Below are 21,835 nucleotides of genomic sequence, written 5' to 3'. Positions count from 1 at the left end.
CAGTCTGACCGGCTGGCATGCAGAAAAACACGTGGCAAGTGGTGTGACAGGGTTTGACTAATTACATATTATCCCTATCTTTAGTATTTTAATTTTTATATTTTTAAAAATTATATTAAATTTTTTATACTCATAAAAATAAAATATTAATATCTTTATATAAAATTAAAAACAAATAAATAACTCAATATTATTTTAAAAATAAATCGAGATACTAAAGATAACTAATTATAGAAAATAATATATAATTAGTCTGATCAAATTTAAACAGATCAAACTTTCTAAAATATTCAATTTCATTGCTAATAAACGCATGATATTAGTCATGAACAAAATCATTTATCAATAAATCATATATATACATATATATGAAGATAAGATTGCATTGACTTCCAAGTTTTCCAAGACAAAACATGGTTGCGTGAGAGTAAACTGATCGTATACAATTCACTGCCACACAAGTCAAAGTGGTCGGATGAATCTGTCAAGACGAACTGGGATCTGATCAAAATCAGAGAAGACCATAATTTGCATAATACATACAGTACAGATCAGGATACAAAATGAGCAGCTTCTTCCACGGCTGCAGGCATCACCTCAAATCACATTAGGAACGTGGCTCGAGTCAAGAGCTTAATCCGAGTTCCATCAGCCACAAGAACCATAGCCATCCACAAAAACCATTTGATGGTACACACACTCTCAGGTGAGCCAATTACATCGGCCAGATGACTACACCTTGAAGCTGTTGACAATCTACACACATGAAACTAACACTTGGGTTGCTGGACAGACTGTGGTTCCTCGCTGGTACGGTTTTCGGGTGACACAGGCGGCTGCTGTTGCTGCCCTCCGTTTTCGCTAGGGTCAGGATGGAAGTTGATGGGAAATTTTGTCACACGAGGCTTGTCAGCCAAGATATTCCGCTGAACTCTGTCGATCAAAACTGTCGGAGGAGGTTCTTCTCTGAGCTGCTCATCATCGTAGTCGTTGTTCACATAGTAGCCCACTCTGATGAACTCCTGCCCCATGTAGGAGCATGTCAACAGTAGCACGGTGACGCCTATGATGTCTTCTTCACGAATCTTGGTTGGATCTGGTGGATCTGCCTGAAAGTTGGAATACAAGGAGTAAGTCACTTTCTTAAATCATGTGCCCGAACCACTCTACTTTTAGTTCAGTCTCAGAAATTGCCTGGAAAACAAAGCGATAATTGCCAACATTGACAGGACCAACAAGCACACTCTCAAGCAGCTGGTCATAAGTTTCATCTTCTGCTGATCCAACGTATATGAGTTTCCACTCCAAATCTGAAGAGTTGAGCAAGAAACTAATTATTAATGCTGATGCTACGGAAAAAAAATCAGGATATCAGAAGTAAAGTGCGTATACAACACCCACTCAAGATACGAAGATTGATATTAAAACAACAACATGCTTGATCAAGAATGCTAGAAATTACCAAAACTTTAGCTTTTGGAAAAGTCACTAACACAAATGTTCACATCTTAGCTACCCATTTTATTAAGAATCACCACATTGAAGAGTTCCCAAGACCACTTTCATTCTATGTTATGCAACCTGAACTGCTGCACTGACCATCAAAACTGAATTGATCACAGACTTTCCACTAGCTGGGGCTTGTGCCTGTATCCATGCGGCACCAATTTCCTATTGAAAAAGGTCACCATGGCCTTTTTTTTTATTGCAATAGTCACCAAGGCGTTAATGACCATGATCAATGCCACATTCAACTTTTCTTAGAAGGGGAGCCAAGCCAATTCTGTCAGTCACTATTAGTTTTGCAACAAAAGTCACTCAGAATCTTGGGATCAATGGATAAATACCACTCAGACTACTTGAGCAACTAGGTGTAGAACATGGCACAATTGATATAATCAGGTAATCGAGGCAGAGATTGACAAAACTATTGATTCTGAACATGATAGACAAGTAAATAACTAGTCATTGACAACATGTGAGAAAAATAAGAAACTAATCTGAATTCCATCACCGAATAGTGAGAAAAATAACAATAATTAGCAGTGTTTAATTCAGATAATATATGTCAGATTGTCCACAACCACCACCTGAAGGCAATTTTCTGACCTACAATAATTTTGAACTCCAAAATAGTAAGAAACTTTTATCTAGCACCTTGCAAGCTATAGAAATTGATAACAACTAGATGGTTACTCTTACTCATAACTATTGATGTTAATTATAAACTATCAATATAGTATCAGAAAAATTGAACCATATGACTAATGTACTTTAAACTGTATAACAAAAGTCAAACTGAATCAATTTGATATTTTAATGTGTAAAATATAATTCTTGTTGAGTTTCTTATTTACCATTCAACGACAACATGAGCTCACCAAAATCTTTCTCTAATGTCATGTGTTCTGCTTCAATCTTATGTTCAATAAGCTCATTTGTTAGTATGAATATGCAAAGGGTTCATGTGGTACAGAAAGTACAACAGGACCTTATAATCACGGTAGACAAAGTGCAAACTGTTAGAAAAGCATAATGAGACTAACAAACCTTCACTCTTTCAACTCCCGGTGATATATATTAAAACAATGGTTTTGTTGATTGCATTATGTCAAAAGCTTCAAATGTATTTGAGAGGGCAAGCCTTGGCATTATGGTGATGTTACTCATTTACGACTTAAGTGACCAGAGCTTCAGTCATGAAAATAACATCCCTACTTGCATAATTGCATTAATGACGTTGCATATTGACCCTCCCTACTAAATGATGCATTGGCAGAGTTTGATGCATCAAACCATCATTCTTTTGTTTTGAAAGCTTGAAGTCCACTGATTCAGACATAAAAAAGAAACTCTAGTAGGATGCATTAATGGCACACAAAGATGGGATAAAGTTTCTTATCATAGCCTATGTTGGTTTGTTGGTTATAGCTTAAACTTATTCACAACATCTAATCACACACATCAAACAGCAGGAGCCTTCTTAGGTGTGTTTTTCAGTTTCCTGTAAGTTTTGTACAAAGTACCTATCAATTCTATCTTACAAGCTTAATTTAGGAATAGGGGGAAATCTGAACACCACCATAATGAAGATGAAATTTTACCATGCGTATAAAACCTACTAGTATCCAGAGTAGGTATTTTGCTCCAACCTATAAGAGCCACCACATAACCATGCACTAATAGATATTTTTAAACCAATACAATAATCTGAGAAAAACATCTCATGGCTCCATACATTAGGAGGATTTTTTTAAAGAAAAATGTAAAATAAGGAAATGACCGCTTGGCGATAGGAATAGTTCGTAATATGTCAAAATTGACCTCTGTGAAGCAAAATATCTTCATGATTCCTTAATTGCATTATCAAGAAAGTAATTTACACGTTCCTTTATCATTGATATACCATCACCTACTTCCTACCTTGCCCTCTTGTGTCACATCCGGAAATCAATGTAAAACTAAGAAAAACAACAAAGTTGGGAACTCTGCAAAATACATACAGCGAAATAAAATACCTAGATTCTCCTCCCTCTTTCTTCTCACTCCATTTCCACATTCAGCATCAGCTAAAGCTCAAAGTTCAACTACAACACCCATTATACGGTTTCAAGTGAAGCTCTTTCTATAAACCCTAATCATCCGTCACTTTGAACCCAGAGAAAACAAAAAAGAAACATGAAAAACCAAAGGACATCAAAGAGTTCATTCGTCAATCCATGACAAGCAACAGTATGATACCAAAATAAGCATCGAAGCCAAAACTTGTAATGAAGCCACAGTAAAGGTAGGATCTTTCATTCCCCTGTTCAAGTCTAAGGTTTTTCTTTTTTCGGTCGAGAACCATACCATCTTCCAGAGGAACCAAGCACTCGTAAGATATCTCGAACTGGAACGGGCTAAGGAACGCCGTCGGATTATCCAGCACCGTGACGTTCGTTATATTTACCGCACTCATGATCACAAAAATCCAGAGGATCTCGCCACAGCCGCCGCCGCGGTCACCACCGACTGATCGGACCAAAACCCTAGAAATAAAAGAACTTCCTCAAACCCGCTGAATACAAGAAGAGGGATTGCAAGCTCGCAGGAAAGATTTGAAGGAAAGAAATCGAGCAGGCTTTTGTTTCTTCGCCCGTGGGACCAAAATGGATTCAGGGTTCTACGCCAGCCTAGAGGCGGAAATAATGCATATAGTATATTATATATATATATATAGTTACAAAACTATTTTTGCTAATTTCTAATTGTTGTTAGTTCCGGCTTAGAAGAGTGGCAATTATTTCTTGACTGATCAGACCGAACCGGGAAAAACCGGGTTCGCATTAGTTGGTCCGGTAGGTTAACTCCATTTAGTTTACCGGTTCACCAATGCGCCCGGTTCAGTTAACTCCATATGCTTAAATACTGATGGGCTGAACCAAAGCGGCCATTATCGGCCTACAAATCCGCTGAAGGCGCGTCTCGAACCAAACAAGCCCAATTCCCATCATATATAAAAGCCATCGCGTCTCGCCTCAGTCATTTCCTTCGAACCCTAGCCGCCATCCTCCTCGTCCTCCTCCTCCTCCTCATCGTACTCTCCGGCGAGCCTCACCGTCGCTGAGATGGCCGACACCCTGGTCCTCCGCGGTACGATGCGAGGCCACAGCGATATGGTAACGGCCATCGCCGCCCCCGTCGACAACTCCGACATGATCGTCTCCTCATCCCGGGACAAGTCCGTCCTCGTCTGGCACCTCACCAAGGATGCCCCCGCCGCTTTAGCCGACGGTTCTGGCGCAGGCTCTGCCTACGGTGTCCCCCGCCGCCGTCTTACCGGTCACTCTCACTTCGTCGAGGACGTGGTCCTCTCCTCGGATGGCCAGTTCGCCCTGTCCGGTTCCTGGGATGGCGATCTCCGCCTCTGGGACCTCTCCACGGGCGCCACCACACGCCGCTTCTCTGGCCACACCAAGGACGTCCTCTCTGTTTCCTTCTCCGTCGACAACCGCCAGATCGTCTCCGCCTCCCGTGACCGTACCATCAAGCTCTGGAACACACTCGGCGAGTGCAAGTACACCATCCAGGACGCCGACGCCCACACCAACTGGGTCAGCTGCGTCCGCTTTAGCCCCAACGCTTACCAGCCCACCATCGTCTCCGGCTCCTGGGACCGCACTATCAAGGTCTGGAATCTGACCAACTGCAAGCTCCGGAGCACCCTCGCCGGTCACTCCGGATACGTCAACACTGTTGCTGTCAGCCCCGACGGTTCCCTCTGTGCCAGTGGCGGCAAGGATGGGGTCACGCTGCTGTGGGACCTCGCAGAGGGCAAGCGCCTCTACTCGCTTGATGCTGGTGCCATCATCCACTCTCTTTGCTTCAGCCCCAACCGGTATTGGCTGTGCGCTGCCACCCAGGAGAGCGTCAAGATCTGGGACCTTGAGAGCAAGACCATTGTGCAGGATCTCAAACCTGAGACCACCACCACCAAGAATCAGGTAGCATGGGATTCTCTGAATTTCCTGTTGTTTGGCGTTTTTTATCTTCATATAGTGATCGGATATCTGTTTAGTTTGTAGCAAACCCGAAATGCTCATTATGATATGCTATTTATTTAATGCTTATTTTTGTATTGCTTTTAGGTTAGATGAGACTGTGGCATTCTTGAGCATACTATGAGATTTTCAATTTTTAGGAACATTCAAGATTCCTTTTGCTGCTATTGCCTACAGTGAACTGGAAACTAAGTCACTTCTAGTTCTTTTTGTTGCATAGGTTGATATTTTTCACTGCTAGTGTTTCTGAAGCTTCTTCATGATAAAAATTTCAGTTTTAAGTTTACTTTGTGGTCACTTGCGCCTATGATGTGCTAATTTATGATTGAGTTGATGTTGTCATGTTGAATCACAGAAAATCATTTCTTATTTGCCGGAAAAATGATCTGCTTTACTCTCAAATGTTTTTTCTTTTCTATTCACTAGCTGGTAAAACATATCTTAATTAGTCAAACTTGGTGTAAGGTATATCAGCATAGCTTCCTTTTTTCCCTGTCTTAGACATTTTCTCTGGCAAAACATAAGCTAAATAGTCAGGTGGAGTACCATAACTCAGTTTTTTGTTATCATTCTTGAAGTCATTCACAAAGTATGGATGATGTGCTTGATTGTGGAGATGAACTGTAGATTCGTCTTCTTCAGGGCATATATTTGGGGTTTTTAAGTGAAACTTTTATCCCAGATCAAGATTAAGTAGGATTCTATTAAAAGCAACCTCAAATGAAAGGTATTAGCTGTCATGAAGAATATTCTCTATAAATCAATCCAGAGAGATGTCAGCACAAATTGCTTCAGTAATCTACCAGAGTAAATCAGCCACAGTTCTGGACTGTTGCTTGAAAGTTCTTGTGTCCTTCTCAATCTATACGTGCTGAAATTGCTGCTGGTGACATACACTTTGTTGTATCTGATATCCTTGTCTTTTCTTTACAGTGAGTCAATAATCAACCAGCTTCTAGCTTCAAACCAATGGCTTTTGCCATATTGCAATAAGGTTTCCCATAATCTGCTAGTTGTTTTACAAATGAAATAAGTAATGTTGAGTTTTTTAATGCTAGTTGTCTCTGATTTTAGGGTGTTTTGTTTGACTTGATTTGGTTTTGTCAGGTTCGTTCAACTGACAGTTTTTGTCTTGATCAATATCAGCAGGTTTTGATAGTTGACATATGGGTATAATTTTTTTATGAATGGTGTCAACAGGGTCTTCTAGAGAAAGAAGCAACTATTGCTTGCACTTATTGTGTAAATTATGGCATACAATCATGTATTAAACCACCACGATAACTAATCAATATCAGCAGGTTTTGATAGTTGACATATGGGTATAATTTTTTTATGAATGGTGTCAACAGGGTCTTCTAGAGAAAGAAGCAACTTTTGCTTGCACTTATTGTGTAAATTATGGCATCCAATCATGTATTAAACCACCACGATAACTACTTTAGATGGTATCTCAATGGTGTACTGTATGTAGACTTTGAGTTTTTTGTGCTAAACCTTAGACATGGATGCATGGCCACAACACAATATCATTAATATTTTCCTGAAAAGTTTGTGCTATAACTACATATCTGCTGATTTTTTACGATGATAAGGTGCAATCTGCCACCATGTCAGGTCTCATAAAATTAGCTTGTTAGGGAAAGTGAAGATGCTAATAATAACATGAAATCTTGACATTTGCCATGGAGTAACATAGTTGAATCTTCAATCTTGAAAAGTCGCAGTGGAGTGATAGCCATCCCTCAGCACTTTGTAACTTGTTTGGTTTTTGTTTACACTGAGAACCACTTTAACACAGTATTCTTAGTGTCGAAAGCTGGAACGACTGAACAGGCACTGTGGGTTTTGCAATAGTTAGGCTTCATACAATTTTTTAGTGGATGCTGATACAAACTTTCCAAGTGGATTAATTGAGTTCAAGTTAACCATAGTCATTTTGTGCTATATGTTAGCTGAACTTGTTTTCAATTGTGCACTGAAGTCATTTCCTTTAATGCCTGTAATGTTGTTTGTAATCTTACAGTATAGTACACACTAAATTTGATTAAGAAATGTCTATTTGGTTATGTTTGACTTGCAATTGCTGTTTTCAGGTCTTGTCTGGTAATTTCCCTTTTTAGCTTTTAATTATATGCTTACTATCTTGCATGTATTTTTTTGTGTTCAGAGTTTAATTTGGTAAGTCAAATTAGATGTTATCAATTACCTTTGTTCCTACAAGTCATGCGGTTAGATTAAGCTTTTCGATTAGAAATGGTTTTCTTCTGTCTACTATCACCAAGAGGCTTCATATTATTGCTTTAAATTATTGTCCAATTTGATATGTCATCCTTTACTGTTGCTGCAGATGCTGTACTGCACAAGCTTAACATGGAGTGCTGATGGTAGCACGCTTTTCACTGGTTACACCGACGGAACCATCAGAGTCTGGGAGATACGATACTAGACATGGAGGAGCTAATCCGAAACTTGCACTATGCTTATTTTTGCTTGGAGACAGACATAATGCTTGTTAGTTTTCGTTATTCTGATTGATATTTCTGGCAATTTAGTTTGTTGTTCTTTGGAATTTTAAGTAGCTCTTCGAAGCTATTCTCATTTGAAAGCTGTGATACAGTTCCTTTGATTTCATAGTAATTGCTATCATTAAATTATCTCGTCCACATACATTTTTGTGATACATCCTTGAGTGCAGCAATTGGTTTTCTACATAAATGTTAAGCATAATTAGTCTTTATGCTAGCGATGAGACTGGTAGGTTGGTGTCGTGATAGCTTGGTTGGCAGAAGAACTAGCTTCTGGAAGATTGGGCCATGTTAGGGAAGGAAACTCCACAGCGATGGTTTACTTTCCACACCGCTTCAAATACTGCCAAGTTTTCTGCAATCAACAACGTGTGTATTAGGTAATGTGCCTTATGAGAAATTTAGCCTCCGTGCTATTATTTTTTGTTGAAACCCCAACTTTGGAGTTTTATTTTTTGGCACTAAGTCCAAAGCCATATATATATATATATATATATATATTTGTTTGGAGTCGAACTAATTACTTATGATCATTATTATATTTTTGTATTTAAAAAATTTATATTAAAAAAATTATAATTTTAAAAATAAAATGGATAATCTCATTAATCTTAAATAAAAAATAATTTTAATATTTTTTATTTTTATAGATTTAACACGTGGTATTTATTATGTAGGGCTTGATAGGGGCTTCACTAGCTTCATGGTCTGCAGCGCGAGCGCATGCATTCTTCCCTTTTAATGACATGGCATATATTCCCTTTTAATGACATGGCATGCATTCCCTTTTAATTTTTGAAAATAAAAATGTTCCACGAGAATTTCTTAAAATTCGAGTTTTTTTATAATGAATCTATTAAGGAAAAATGATGTTAGTGGTATGGATTTCTTTTAACAAGTGTCTTTAGATTCATCATCGCATAGGATAAATTTAAGATTATTCATGTGGAATCGATCGAAGATATTAGTTCAAATTCTATCAAAATCCGTTCTTATCCCTTTAAAATTCTGAAACTTGGTTCACAATTATTATTATTATTATTATTAGAGAGGGGATTAGCCCTTCTCAGTTGATATTTTTGTGTTCTGCTCTAAATCTTCTTTTTCTGCTTTTAGTGTTTAGTTTATTTATATATATATATATATATATATATATATATATATATATATTTATCTTTGGCAACAAAAGAACAAAAACTTACAATTGGGAATCCATTAACAATAGCGACGCGATCTGTCGTATGCCAACAGATTCGACACCATAGAACAAAAACTACACATCAAACAGGCATAACTCATACGTTAATGGGGTTGAGAATTATATTCTCTTGAAGAGAAATGGAGGCTGAGCTGTCGGTATCAGAGAGAAAGACACAGATCTAAGCCATGACTCTTCCCTCCTTCTCCCACCTCCTCCCTCTCCTCCTTCTTTCTCCTTTGCTTCGGAGGTCTCGACGCGCCGATCGCCGAGCTACCACTGCCTTCCTCTTCGTCCTCCTCCTCCTCCTCATGCATGAAGTCTTCCATCTCGAACCTCGGCTTCCAAACAGGCTTCGCCGCTTCCTTTCTCAGCCTCTTACGTTGGCTTCTCCTCAGGGAGTCTCTGATCGCTCTGATGTTCGCGATCAAAGCGTAGAACTTCTCCATCCCGTCCTCCTCTCGGTTGTCATCTCCTTCCCGACCCCCATCCGGTGACTCCGCCGGAGCTGATCTCTCTCCTCGTCTCCTCCCTCCTTCCATCCTCCTACGTAGAAACAGTCAGCCCCGTCCGTAAGTCGAGACGCCAAGAGAGAGGGTGTGAGTCGTCTTTATAGCGCTGGAGAGCGGAGGAGTGATGCGATTTGGTCAAATCTCGAACGTCAATTCGGGTGACTGCGTCAACTATCCTGCGCTCGACTTCATATGGTCGTCAGCGCAATGACGTAGGAAGCAGCATCAGAGGAAGCTCGCACTGACACCACAACAAATAAATAGACAAGGAAACCTTCCTTCCTTCTCTTGGGGAAGAAGACAAGGGTAGGGTGGGTGCAGATGGGGCATCATCATCTCATTCCCTTTCCAACTCCCCCGAGTCACATGAAATCATGGATCACCATCATTAAACACATGATATAACCTAAGATATTAGAGTAGATTGCGTGCCTCTAACAATCTTAGATCCTTTGTCCTATCAATAGTTGATGTGTTTTCTTTTTCTTCCTAAATTGATCCATTGATTCTAAACTATTAATCTAAACAATCGATTGATATAGGATTAAACTGAGCATTATATGATTCATTTATTAAAAGTCAAATAACAATGAATCCGAGATCGATATTAATATATATCATATGGATATCGATACGGTCTAAATATTTTAAGTTCAAACCGCAACACGACTTTGGTTACCAAATTCATTTTAGTTTAATATCATATCAAAATTCAAAAAATGATGATTTTGAATCAAATTGATCAAAATTAGATTGATATAATATATATAATTCGATTCTTTCTATTCTTGATAATTTATGATTATATATATATATATATATATACATATAAACTCTTACTATTCTTGACTAATAGTCTTGAAAACAAACACTGTATGCAATGGCTTGATTCAGTACATAGAAATCTATTTTATATAGCAGTGAGTGATTGAGATAGAATATAATTATATGTATATTGAGGCAGGTGTTAGAACATTAGAAACCTTTAGGGAAAGAGATGCAGGTGGAAAGTAGTGGAATCGGTCAACGATCTATTTGTTTGTTTGTGGAGAGACGTGTGGCTGCGTAAGTCAACGCTTAAGTCATTCATAAACATCCAATCCGTTCTTTTCTCGTCACTCCCAAATTCAAACTTGCGTATTAGATTTTCTTCTTGTTTTTTTTTTTTGATTGCTATGCATAAAAATTATTGGTCATTAAGCACATAAAAATTATGTTTCTTTGTTGAGATAAGAAAATAGGGTGCCTTAATGACATCTCCTTCTTCTTCTTCTAGAGAGAGAGAGAGAGAGAGAGAGAGAGAGAGAGAGGAAAATGTCAACCAGAAATAAACAAGTTTTCTTGCTACATCCCATCGGCTAAAGAAGGAACACATTCATAAGAACTCATTTGCAAGATCCGAAGAAAGAATAATATATTCTTTTAGGGGTCAATTTATGTTAAAAGTTTGACGGAGGAAAGCTTAAATTTTCTTCCTCTTTCACTCTTTTCTTCTAATTGCTGCTTACTTATTTTTAATCTCTTAGCACAAATGTTCTGAATTTTTGGAAAGAGAGGAGTGTCGTTAAGAAATTATTTTTCACAATATAATATGCAGGTTTAATCCATAAATCTAATGCAATACGATATTGATTGTTTTTTGTATAATTGTTCTTCCCATCAAGTAATTGGGAATGTTACGTGGACAATTAAGAGTTTATAAGTAAAGTTCCGAGTTGATTGGAATGTTTGATAATTTAAAGTTATGGAACATATGGTTTCGCGATTAGTTTGACACAAAAATATATAAAAAGATTAACTTAAAGTAACTCCAATAATTTGAGAACTATCCATGTAATTAGTCTATATGTATATTTTATACACTTGTTTAAAAAAATATATTTCATAAAAATTTATGTCAAGTAATACTTCATCGACATCGAGATCTCTATTAACAACTAATTCAGACGACTCCTTAATGTCTCGGGGTAGATCGATCTACTTTCAGCTTGAGCTAGAACATGATCAAGTTATTTTCTCAACATTGTATCGGATGACTGACGCTAAAGTTATCAATTTTAGTATTAGAAGGAGAATTTGACATGACGTAGAACAATAATCTTCGGAAGAAGGTCCATTAGCACTTATCTCTTTTTCACCATCATGAGTTTTAGAGCAACCCAACCCACATTCTCCTCTATTATCACTTTTAGACATAACTAAATCGTCATTCATATCATTATAACTCAAGCTTCTCATCCATATGAAGTTGATCCACCACTCATGATGGTATGGGTAGAAACCGTGCTTGGGCTATCCCAATAACTCTATATTCTCTCATGAATGATATAGTCATCAATCACTTCACCTGTCCCGTCACATGATATAGATTTAGTTGTGATTGAACACTCTATATTATAGCTATATCATGCTAATATGGTCACCTCACCATCCCCTATGGGGGAAAACGATCGATCAAATAGATTCAAGTATAAAGCTTCAATGAATGACACCAATGCTACTTTAGAGTAGTAATTGAAAGAGAATTCTAATTTACTAGAGAAGAGGGTGAAACAAACTCATATGGTTACTCTCTCTTCATTGAAGGATTCAAGAGGAGGAGTCAATCTCTTAGGGATCCCAATTACCTATCTTGGAAATATTTAACAACAACATATATCGATTCCAAAGAGCATATAGTACTATTTCATGGACAAATGACTCCCTATGCCACGTTAGATCTTTTATCGTGCAAATCATTTATAATCATACTTCGGGGAGTAGCTTAATAATAATTTCATCACCGACCTTTTATATCAGTGTAGCAAACTTACAAAGCAGTTTGGAGCATATTTCATTAGCGGTTGACTAAAGGATCCTCTTGAGTAAGGGCCACTCATGACACCATTCCTCATATTCTTAGCTTTCTTCTCTCCTAGGGATGAAGCCTAGGATTGTCATTGAAGTCATTCTTCACCTAAGAATTCTTTGTTATTCTTTATCCTCATTTTCTTCTCTTATTCACATACTATATTCATCTATACTTTAGACATCTCATAGACTGAAACAAGTCTCGTATTTTTAATACCAATCTCAAACAATATATCGGGAGTGACATCCATTTCATTGTTGCCTAAATCTCCACCGATAAAATTATCTTTGATGACTCCTCGTCTTAGAATAGAGCAATTTGTTTTGGTCTCAATTTTAAACATGATCGAGAAATTTCATCATCAAATCGGCAACAAGTCAAGCTTAGTTATCATGCATCTCATCTCAATGATATTTTTTTTTTTTTCGAAAGATTTAAGCTTTTTTATTATAACAAAAAAGAGACAATAACTTTATTTTATTTATTTTTCTCTCATTCTCTTGATATGTAATTTATATTTTTAAAAAATTATTAAGCCTATGATCCGAGAAAATTACTTATCTGTTCAACCATCAACCCATTGACTTCGAGGATTGACCAATTCGACGTCAAACGTGCTGCCCACATATATGGGTACAAAAAATCCAATCGAACGACCAAAACCTGCGCTTTCTGAAGCCCACTGGAAGAACCACAAAAGTCAACAACAATTTATTATGCATACCGCAGATCGAAGCAACGTTGACTACATCGATCTCAGGCGGCTATCCGTTGTTTTCAGCGTCAATTAAGCCAAGAGGAGCAACCCTCACTCCCACGCACTTGTCTCGCACTCTCATCTTCCTTTATTCTCACGTCACCTTTTCTCGACCTCCAAGCAATCGTTTGACACACACACAGTCTCTTTGCCTCTCGAGAAAGCATCGTATTCCACACCACAGCGTGGCCGCGTGCGTCCTTTCCTCCTCCGTCATCGGCGCAGCCAACGCCTGCAAGCCAACGCACCGCGAGAAGACGACGTCTCTGAAGTCACTTTGCAGAGCGCAAGAGTGGCCCTATGAGTCGTCACCCGTGACCGTCATTTCTTAATGCCGGATCGGATGCTGCGGGCCCGGACAGGAAAATTGGACGTCAGCGGTTAAGTTCATACGTGGCGAAATATTATTCGTTAGAGCAGCTGTTTGGTATTGAGCGATGGAGAGGCTGAACGAAGGGCGTCGTACCCGGGTCAGATCATACGCGGGCTCGGACAGGAAAATTGCGCGTCGCCATTCGCAATCATGCGTGCCACTATCTCATTCGTCGAATCAGCTGTTTGGCATTTAGCGATGGAGAGGCTGACCGAAGGGCCGTCGTTCCCCGTCACCGTGATTTCCGAACGCCGGGGTCGGATGACACGCGGGCTCAAATCATACGTGCCACTATCTCATTCGTGGAATCAGCTGTTTGGTATTGAGCGATGGAGAGGCCGAGCGAAGGGCGACGTTCCCCCGTCACCGTCATTTCCGAACGCCGGGTCGGATGGAATGCAGACTCAAACAGGAAATTGTGCGACTGGCGACACGAGTCTTAACACGTCCGACCGAGATGGATGCTCCTAACAGTCGTGGCTTGCTGATACGCTCCCAGAGCTGTTTCGTGTTTTGTGAGTTGCAGCAGCTGATCAAAGTGAAAAATGGCTCATTCCCTTGCTGCTGATACAAAGAATCATAACTGACCTCGTGATGGCGATTAATCGGTGGAAATATCGAGCGGGTTTCAATTATGCATATTTACCCCAACGAAATCCATGTATTGCATATGTACCTTTGTTTAGGGACAACCATATATAGTTTCTGCAAATTCGTTATTTGCAAGGTTGTATTTACAAAATTTCTTTGGAGGATTTATACGTAAATAGAACTACTGGAGAGGTGTTTTCGAATATAAATCGAATTAATATGGACAGAATAATTAACCAAAATAAAAAAAAGAAAGAAAATAAAATAAAAGAAGAGCGGAGGACGACGCCGCCTGTTTCTTCTCGGCGATCTCCGACCTCGAGGCGATCCCGAAATCCTAATTCTAATGCCGATCTCGCGCAATGGTCGCGCTTGACCGTGGTGGTGGCTGCCGTCGATGATGGTAACGCTCCGTCGGTCGTGTGTCACGGTCCTCACCCTCGCCCTCCTCGCCGCCTCCTTCCTCGCCCCTCTCCTCCTCTTCCTTCGCGTCCCCGCCGCCGATATCTCCCTCGCTCTCGGTGATCCCATCTTCCGCCACCGCCCTCTGTGCCCATTTTTCTATTTACTTTTGTTAGTCGACTCGAGTATATGGACTCGATTTCGACATTTTCTTAATGATTTTAATTGATTTTTATGAGTCTTTTTCCATACAGCAAGGAAGGAGTTTTACAGGGAGGGCACCAGTTTCGTGAAGAATCTCTCCTCTGTATGATTCAATTTATTTCTTCTCATTCCTTTTTTTTGGGGAACTCTGTTGTTTTAAGGATCCCTTTTAACGGTCTGGGAATGCAGGGACATAGTTCTAATGGTATGCGGCTGAATGCGATCGAGCAGGTGATCACTCCTTTGTGTAGGTCGAGTGATAAAGTGGATTACCTAAATCTAGTTGTTTAGGTGTTATCTGTTGGGTATTTACCATTTCTTTGGTTTTAGGAAGCTGATGAAAGAGTGAGACTGCCCAGAGGTGTTGTTTACCAGAATGAGGAATCGACAAATGTTCAGAGTACTTCCAGCGAGAATGCCACAGTTTCTGGTATAACTGATGGAAGTTCTATGGAATTTTCTCGACAATTGATGTTTTAAAAATTTCTTGTTATATGTAGCCTGCTTATTTTGGTCGATTCACATGAGGAGTGTTTGATTCTGTGCTTTTTCTGTTTTTTTCTTTTGATAATGATTTTGGTTCAGGAAATGTTGGAGATGGAGGGCATCAGAATAAACATGAACCAGGATCTGCTGGTAGAGAGGTATTTCTTTTCTAGTATATGGATTTTTTGCAGTATCTTTTTTGTTTGAGTTCTGTGAAGGAGCCATTATGATTCATGGATGAGTCTCCTAATCGGAAGTTTAGATAAGTGAAATAGATGTAAACCTGATTATATCAGTCATAATTCATACAACATCTTCAAATATGCAGTCATGGTTCTCCTAATCATAAGTTTAGATAAGTGAAATAGATGTAAACCTGATATATTAGTCATAATTCATGCAGCATCTTCAAATATGCAGTTACTAGGTTTCTCAGTTCATTCTGCTTATGATGCCATGTTAAACGGTACTCAAAGGCCCAGTGTTGAACCTATCACAAACATTGGTATCACTATCTTTCGTCAAAAGTTATTTTGGTCCCAACTCCCAAGATGATCTAAAAGTAGAGACCATAGTAATTATATGTCATTATTATTAGCTGCAAAACTTGCAAACCCTTTATTAAATTATGTTGGAGGCTCTATTCTTTCAGATGCCAAAATTTGAGACCTGCATGCACTAAACTCAATTGTTGAGTTGGAGTTTGATAGTCTCTTTTACCATCTCACTTATCTTTCAGCATTATGTTTCATCATTATTATTTTACTCTTCATCTCTTTCTCCCTTCCTCTATTCTCGAAACCATAAAAATAGTCATTCTATGCTCGTCACATGCTCTTGTTCTACATCAAATGAGGTACCACTTGGAACTATTGTGGATTCAGGTGTGTGGTAGTAAGACCCATTAGTGAAAAATGTTTGAAAATTAAGGACACATTTTATGGCATTGCTCCTCTATGACTTTAAATAAATACCTACAATCTTCTTGTTTTGTTTATCTACACCAACAAACATAAGTATAAAACTTCTTTGAGGCAATTAGGCCCTTAGCTACAATTTCTTGGTAGTTCTTCTGCAACAAGAATGTCAAAATATGAAACTAGTGACAAGGGCTATGTAAAAGTAATGTTTTTTAACATTCCACTTTGTTACTCAGGTTCTCAAAAGACAAGTTGTCACTACCCAGTCTAATGAAAGAACTGACCCATTAACTTGATGAGCTTAGAATCACATGATTTAAAATTCTTAAGACTAATTTAATGGTAATAGGCTTATTTAGCTCTATAAATTAAGTCAATTCTTGTCCCATATCCAATTTTAGATCAAACATCAACTGTCAATCTCTCACACTTAAGATTGTTAAGGTTGAACCAATATATGGTCTAAAATTATCTTAGTAGGATGTTTGGCGTCTACTCCGGTGGTGGTACACATTTTAATGTGCCTCTAGCCGTACTCACAAGTTGTTCTTTCTTCCTTGGATCTTTCATCATACAACGTACAGGACATGTGAGGTACATCCTAGTAGTGGCTACATGATGTAATGAGTCTCCAACCGCTTTCATGAGTAGTTCTTTCTTGCTTGGATCCTTCATACCTAATACTAAGTTCGCATTAGAACTGGCTCAATGAGAGAAGTGGCCCTTTTAACTTAATGAACCTATAACTATGTAATACTTAACTGCTTAAACCTTAATGATAGAACAACCAAAGAATGCATAATCATTCAGACTGATTCATCCTGGTTGGTATATAATGGTTTGGGTATGAATTGGGATGCGGACCATCCGCTCTTGAGTGATCCAATTTTGTTTATTTATATTTTTCAGAAAAAACTACGCTCTTAATGTTTTGACTCGGTTGCTGCCTGCAGTGCCACAGGTCCAGTCCTTGCTTGCTGCTGTGGGACCATTGCATCTCCTCCTCCGCCTCCTCTTCCTATTTCTCTTCCTTCTTTCTTCTTTTTCTTCTTTCTTGTTCCTTCTTCCTTCCTCCTCTTATCCCTCTTCTAACTAGTAAAATGGTATATTGTGTGTTGATACACCAGCATGAACTGCATCTCTATCGGTCCAGCTATGGACTGGTAAGGTTCTGATTTGCATTCCTTGAATAGATACATCTAGCATTTCAAGTTCCTCCCATATCTAATGTGAGATTAAACTTGGGGTGTCTCACAAGTTTTGCCATAGTTTATGACTTTAGCTTTCATTTAGGACCAAAGATTAATTTAGCTTTCATTTAATTTTATATTTAATTAATCTCAAAATTACATGGCTTTGAGAATTGATTTCAGGTGGTTTCTTTTAGATTATGAGGAAACTTGTATATTTAGGCTTCTTGTGTAATACCATCTGGCTCCTACTTATTGAAGTTCTTTGAATAGAAAAGGTAATATCCAAAAGCTCTATCAGAAATTTTTGCTTTTTTTTTCACATGGAGTCAATCTGCATCAGTTGACATGATGCTGGATCTTTTTATGTATAATTTTAGGGCATGCTGTGAGTCAAGCCAATATAGCCTAAAGCAAAAATTTTAGTAGAAACTAGGATATTTGTCAGTGATATGTCTAGCTTCCTTCCAGTGAATGTTGATATATTTGAAAGCAAGTATGGTTAGTTTTCATTTTCTTCCACTATCAGCAGCACCCTTAGTCTAAATTTTTTCAGGTAGCAGGAAATGCAATATATAAAAAAACAGTGCAACGAATGCTTCCTAATTATGTTTGTGCATATTTAGACTATGGAGATATCTTGAATTAGAAGTAAGCAAAATATTAAATTGTACCCATCTCTGCTCACTAAGTTTTACTAAAATTAAATGAACCAAACCTCCAAATAGTTAACCAGTGAGCTATATTGATGCTAATCTGTGATGTTTGCTGCTTAAATGCTGAAGTGCTTTCGTAGACTTGTAAATTTGCTGATTATTTCATTATTTAAATAGGATAAGGATCTTAAATCCTTTAACAGACCAACTAGTGGTGAAACTACTAGTTCCCGCTCTCGATCATCTACAACTGAGAAGATAAGGGAGATGGAGGATCAGATAATTATGGCAAAGGCATACTTGCAATTTTCTTTACCAAATAGTAACTCTCAGTTGGTACGAGAGCTAAAGCTTAGGATAAAAGAGATAGAAAGAGTGCTTGGTCGAGCAAACAAAGATTCAGACTTGTCCAGGAGGTACACTATTCATCTTAAAGTAAAGAAAGTCGACTGATGAAGCAGCTTATTCATATAAATATATATTGTGTCCAAATGTTTGCTCTATGACAAATGGTTGTTTTGATTCACAAAATTTTTTCTTTATCTTTTTACTGACAACAGAACTCTGTTCAGTCATTTGCAGAAAATGAAAGCCATGGATGTTACTTTGTCCAAGGCCCACAAGGCTTATCCAGATTGCTCTGCACTGGCATCAAAATTACGTGCCCAGTTATACAATGCTGAAGAACAGGTAAGGGCACACCAGAACCAAGCTTCATATCTTGTTCATCTTACTGCCAGGACCTTCCCCAAGGGTCTTCACTGCCTATCAATGAAGCTTACTACTGAGTTCTTCACATTGAGGCCTGAAGACCAACAGTTGCCTAACAGACAGAATGTGTATAAACCAGATCTCTATCATTTTGCTATTTTCTCTGACAATGTGCTGGCTTGTGCAGTGGCTGTGAACTCAACTGTAACCACATCCATGGTAAGAATTTCTTCTGCTCTGTGCTTGCATATCTTCCAATCATCTATGCATATGAATGTGTACTGAAAGTTGTACTTAGATTTAGATCTCCTGAATGCGTGAACTAGAAATGGTATTCAATGTGCCACTGTGAAGTGCCTTCATTTTTGTGAAGTATTAGACCATTGACAATGAAACTGTTTATGTGGTCCATATGCTGAATTGAACTGGTATCAAGTATCAACTACCTTTATTCATTCCCCTATTTAGCTTGTGTATTTGAATAATGCTTAAGTAGAACTGTAGAAGTACATATTGTAACTGATTGATGCATGTGGAAAGATTCCTAGGGTGGTTATGAGAAACTATTCTTAGATCTTCCCTTACCTCTGTTTGTGTCATCAATTTTAATTGTCTCGTCTCGTCTAATCACAATGTTTATAGGTCTTCATTTGAATATGCTCATATCATCTTAGATAATTTTCTATCGTTTTATCTTCTATTAGGCGTCACCTAGTTGTTCACGAATGAGAACATATTTTTTCTCTCTTTCCTAATAACTCTCCACATCCATCTCTGTTTTTAAGAGATGAGTAAGATGACCACCTTAGTTTTACCATGGTAGATGATATTTATTCTGACATGGCATTGACTTGTGCGATTTGTTGTACAGAAACAATATTCTATCATCCAATTTGATACTATTGCTTTTAATTCCTCCTAATATTTACATCTTCTGGTTTCAAAATCCTTTAGCTCTGGAATTCCATGTGGATAGATGCCTCAGCTTTAGTATCTAACCGTTGTATAGACATATCACTGCATGCCTCACTCAATTAATCTCTTAGTCTTCTAGAACATTTTTAAAAGGTTACCCATTTTCTTACATGGATTTATCATGCATTGAGCTACATAATAGCCGGTGCCCACATTAAATGCAAATGCTGTATGCAGCCCATTTTTCAGCTTGTTTGTGACACTATTGCCTGGTAGGAAGTTTCTAGCATACACCTTCGGTAGTGGTGATACTTAATCATTTTCTGACTTACTCATACGTCAATAAGTAGACTGTATATCAGGTAGACAAAGTTTCTGTTAAATAACCCCAATGCGTTTGCTTGAAATTTTTACTGTTAGCTCTCTTTTGCAGGAACCAGAGAAAATTGTCTTTCATGTGGTAACCGATTCCTTTAATTTTCCAGCAATGGTGATGTGGTTTTTGTCGAATCCTCCTGGGAACGTCACCATTCAGATACAGAGCTTGGATGATTTTGGATTCTTTCCAGCTGACTTCAGTACAATGTTTATGCATCCAGCTAAAGCTGATCCAAGATACACCTCACCACTCAACCACCTTCGTTTTTACTTGCCAGAGATTTTCCCTTCCCTGAACAAGATTTTGCTTTTGGATCATGATGTGGTTGTGCAAAGGGACCTCAGACAGTTATGGAGTGTAGATATGAAAGGAAAGGTAAATGGAGCAGTGGAGATTTGCAAGAATAACAAGTCGTCACTTAAATTGGAAATGCTCATCAACTTTTCAGATCCAATCATAGCTAGTACTTTCGATGCCGAGGCATGTGTATGGGCATTCGGCATGAATATGTTTGACCTAAAGGAGTGGAGAAAACAAGGTTTAAAAGGAGTTCACCACAACTTGACACAACTTGTAAGTAACACAACGCATCAGGTTCTTGTTTCATTGATCTTCTTTGTTTATTATAATTATATCGCCATTAGCATGAACTGTATTTGTCAACTACTAGAAGTCCGAAGGTGCCTAATTTCGATTTATGCAGACCTGGTTAATGATCGTGTTATTTTGCTACTTAAAAAGGTTCTTGGGTTAGTAACTTTGGCATTGTTCTTCCATTAGTTAATTATAGTGGTCGTGAGGTGGAGGTATTAGCACACAGTCATCTCAGGAAATTGGTATAGTGATCTTTCTTAATGATGACTCCACCTGAAATCTCATTGGGTTTTATATATGTTACAGTAGGTTAACAATGTTGATCTGTGAGCCTTTTTTTGTGAATGTAGGCTGTTGATGTGAGGCGGCATCTGTGTCTAGAATTGTTCTTGTCGGTTTCTAACGGTGATACCACTCTGCAGGGCCAAAGCAGGCAGCTATGGAAAGCAGGAAGTCTTCCACTGGGTCAGTTACTCTTCTATAACCACACTGTGGTCTTGGACCGACGGTGGCATGTTCTCGGGCTTGGTCGTGAGTCAGGCATGGGAAGAGCAGAGATTGAGAGGGCAGCAGTTATCCACTACGACGGGAGCAGGAAGCCGTGGTTGGACATCGCAATTCCAAAATACAGAAGATATTGGACCAAGTTCCTCGACTACGGTAATCCCTACTTTCAACAGTGCAACATCCATGAATAGCATAACAAGTCTTCTCTACAGCTTATAGTTGATGTTTGTGGAACACATCGGCAACTTCTTATTTTTTTCGACATATTTTTCTCCTCACTTTTGTTGGATGTAAATCAGCCTCTCTAGCATTCTCTAATCTCCCACTGCCATCATTGTCATTAATTTGCTAATTTCTTTTACTAAACAATGAGGAATAAACAGATAATTGATGGGTTTTTGAACTGGAAAATGGAGGTGTCTTTTTTTGATGCACCGAAACCATTATGGTACGACAATTCTCTTCAAAATTGTTTGTAGGAATATCAATCCACTGATACCACACTCTGAAAACAGACAATA

At 38.5% G+C, this 21,835-nt stretch overlaps 4 protein-coding genes across 5 annotated transcripts; 2 read left to right on the top strand and 2 right to left on the bottom strand.

Moving 5' to 3' along the window:
- Positions 1–502: 502 nt before the first annotated feature.
- LOC135614841 (histone chaperone ASF1B-like) lies at positions 503–4,189 on the bottom strand. The gene is made up of 3 exons (XM_065112683.1): positions 3,850–4,189; positions 1,195–1,310; positions 503–1,109 (listed from the first exon to the last, which is right to left on the bottom strand). The coding sequence occupies exons 1-3, from the start codon at positions 3,956–3,958 to the stop codon at positions 771–773; spliced, it is 564 nt and encodes a 187-aa protein (XP_064968755.1). The 5' UTR covers positions 3,959–4,189; the 3' UTR covers positions 503–770.
- Positions 4,190–4,516: 327 nt separating this feature from the next.
- LOC135614802 (small ribosomal subunit protein RACK1-like) lies at positions 4,517–8,206 on the top strand. Its single transcript, XM_065112570.1, has 2 exons — positions 4,517–5,483; positions 7,891–8,206. The coding sequence occupies exons 1-2, from the start codon at positions 4,608–4,610 to the stop codon at positions 7,987–7,989; spliced, it is 975 nt and encodes a 324-aa protein (XP_064968642.1). The 5' UTR covers positions 4,517–4,607; the 3' UTR covers positions 7,990–8,206.
- Positions 8,207–9,427: 1,221 nt separating this feature from the next.
- LOC135587084 (NRR repressor homolog 1-like) lies at positions 9,428–9,715 on the bottom strand. The gene has a single exon (XM_065081005.1). It carries the CDS (start codon positions 9,713–9,715, stop codon positions 9,428–9,430), a length of 288 nt encoding a protein of 95 aa, XP_064937077.1.
- Positions 9,716–14,607: 4,892 nt separating this feature from the next.
- Positions 14,608–21,754, top strand: LOC135614706 (probable galacturonosyltransferase 6). Of its 2 annotated transcripts, XM_065112374.1 has the most exons (9): positions 14,608–14,871; positions 15,007–15,059; positions 15,146–15,187; positions 15,287–15,386; positions 15,542–15,600; positions 18,386–18,624; positions 18,781–19,138; positions 20,268–20,786; positions 21,230–21,754. In XM_065112374.1, exons 1-9 carry the CDS (start codon positions 14,748–14,750, stop codon positions 21,503–21,505), a joined length of 1,770 nt encoding a protein of 589 aa, XP_064968446.1. In that variant the 5' UTR covers positions 14,608–14,747; the 3' UTR covers positions 21,506–21,754. The 2 variants fall into 2 exon arrangements, with proteins under 2 accessions (XP_064968446.1, XP_064968501.1); XM_065112429.1 differs by lacking the exons at positions 14,608–14,871; positions 15,007–15,059; positions 15,146–15,187; positions 15,287–15,386 and having other exon boundaries at positions 15,543–15,600; positions 18,412–18,624.
- Positions 21,755–21,835: the final 81 nt, after the last annotated feature.

The sequence above is a fragment of the Musa acuminata genome, chromosome BXJ1-1, assembly GCF_036884655.1.
Source record: "Musa acuminata AAA Group cultivar baxijiao chromosome BXJ1-1, Cavendish_Baxijiao_AAA, whole genome shotgun sequence".
NCBI classification, from domain to species: Eukaryota; Viridiplantae; Streptophyta; class Magnoliopsida; order Zingiberales; family Musaceae; genus Musa; species Musa acuminata.
This window is presented reverse-complemented; position numbering and strand designations above follow the sequence as displayed.

Bases quoted from the DNA above. Each gene is read 5' to 3' on its own strand.
- LOC135614841 (XM_065112683.1), bottom strand. From the start codon at position 3,958: ATGAGTGCGGTAAATATAACGAACGTCACGGTGCTGGATAATCCGACG. The intron at 1,311-3,849 runs GTATGGTTCTCG...TCAACTCTTCAG, and splicing joins CTTGGTTCCTCTGGAAGATG to ATTTGGAGTGGAAACTCATA. The intron at 1,110-1,194 runs GCAATTTCTGAG...TCCAACTTTCAG, and splicing joins ATTATCGCTTTGTTTTCCAG to GCAGATCCACCAGATCCAAC.
- LOC135614802 (XM_065112570.1), top strand. From the start codon at position 4,608: ATGGCCGACACCCTGGTCCTCCGCGGTACGATGCGAGGCCACAGCGAT. The intron at 5,484-7,890 runs GTAGCATGGGAT...CTGTTGCTGCAG, and splicing joins CCACCACCACCAAGAATCAG to ATGCTGTACTGCACAAGCTT.
- LOC135587084 (XM_065081005.1), bottom strand. From the start codon at position 9,715: ATGGAGAAGTTCTACGCTTTGATCGCGAACATCAGAGCGATCAGAGAC.
- LOC135614706 (XM_065112374.1), top strand. From the start codon at position 14,748: ATGATGGTAACGCTCCGTCGGTCGTGTGTCACGGTCCTCACCCTCGCC. The intron at 15,601-18,385 runs GTATTTCTTTTC...TTATTTAAATAG, and splicing joins CAGGATCTGCTGGTAGAGAG to GATAAGGATCTTAAATCCTT. The intron at 20,787-21,229 runs GTAAGTAACACA...ACCACTCTGCAG, and splicing joins ACCACAACTTGACACAACTT to GGCCAAAGCAGGCAGCTATG.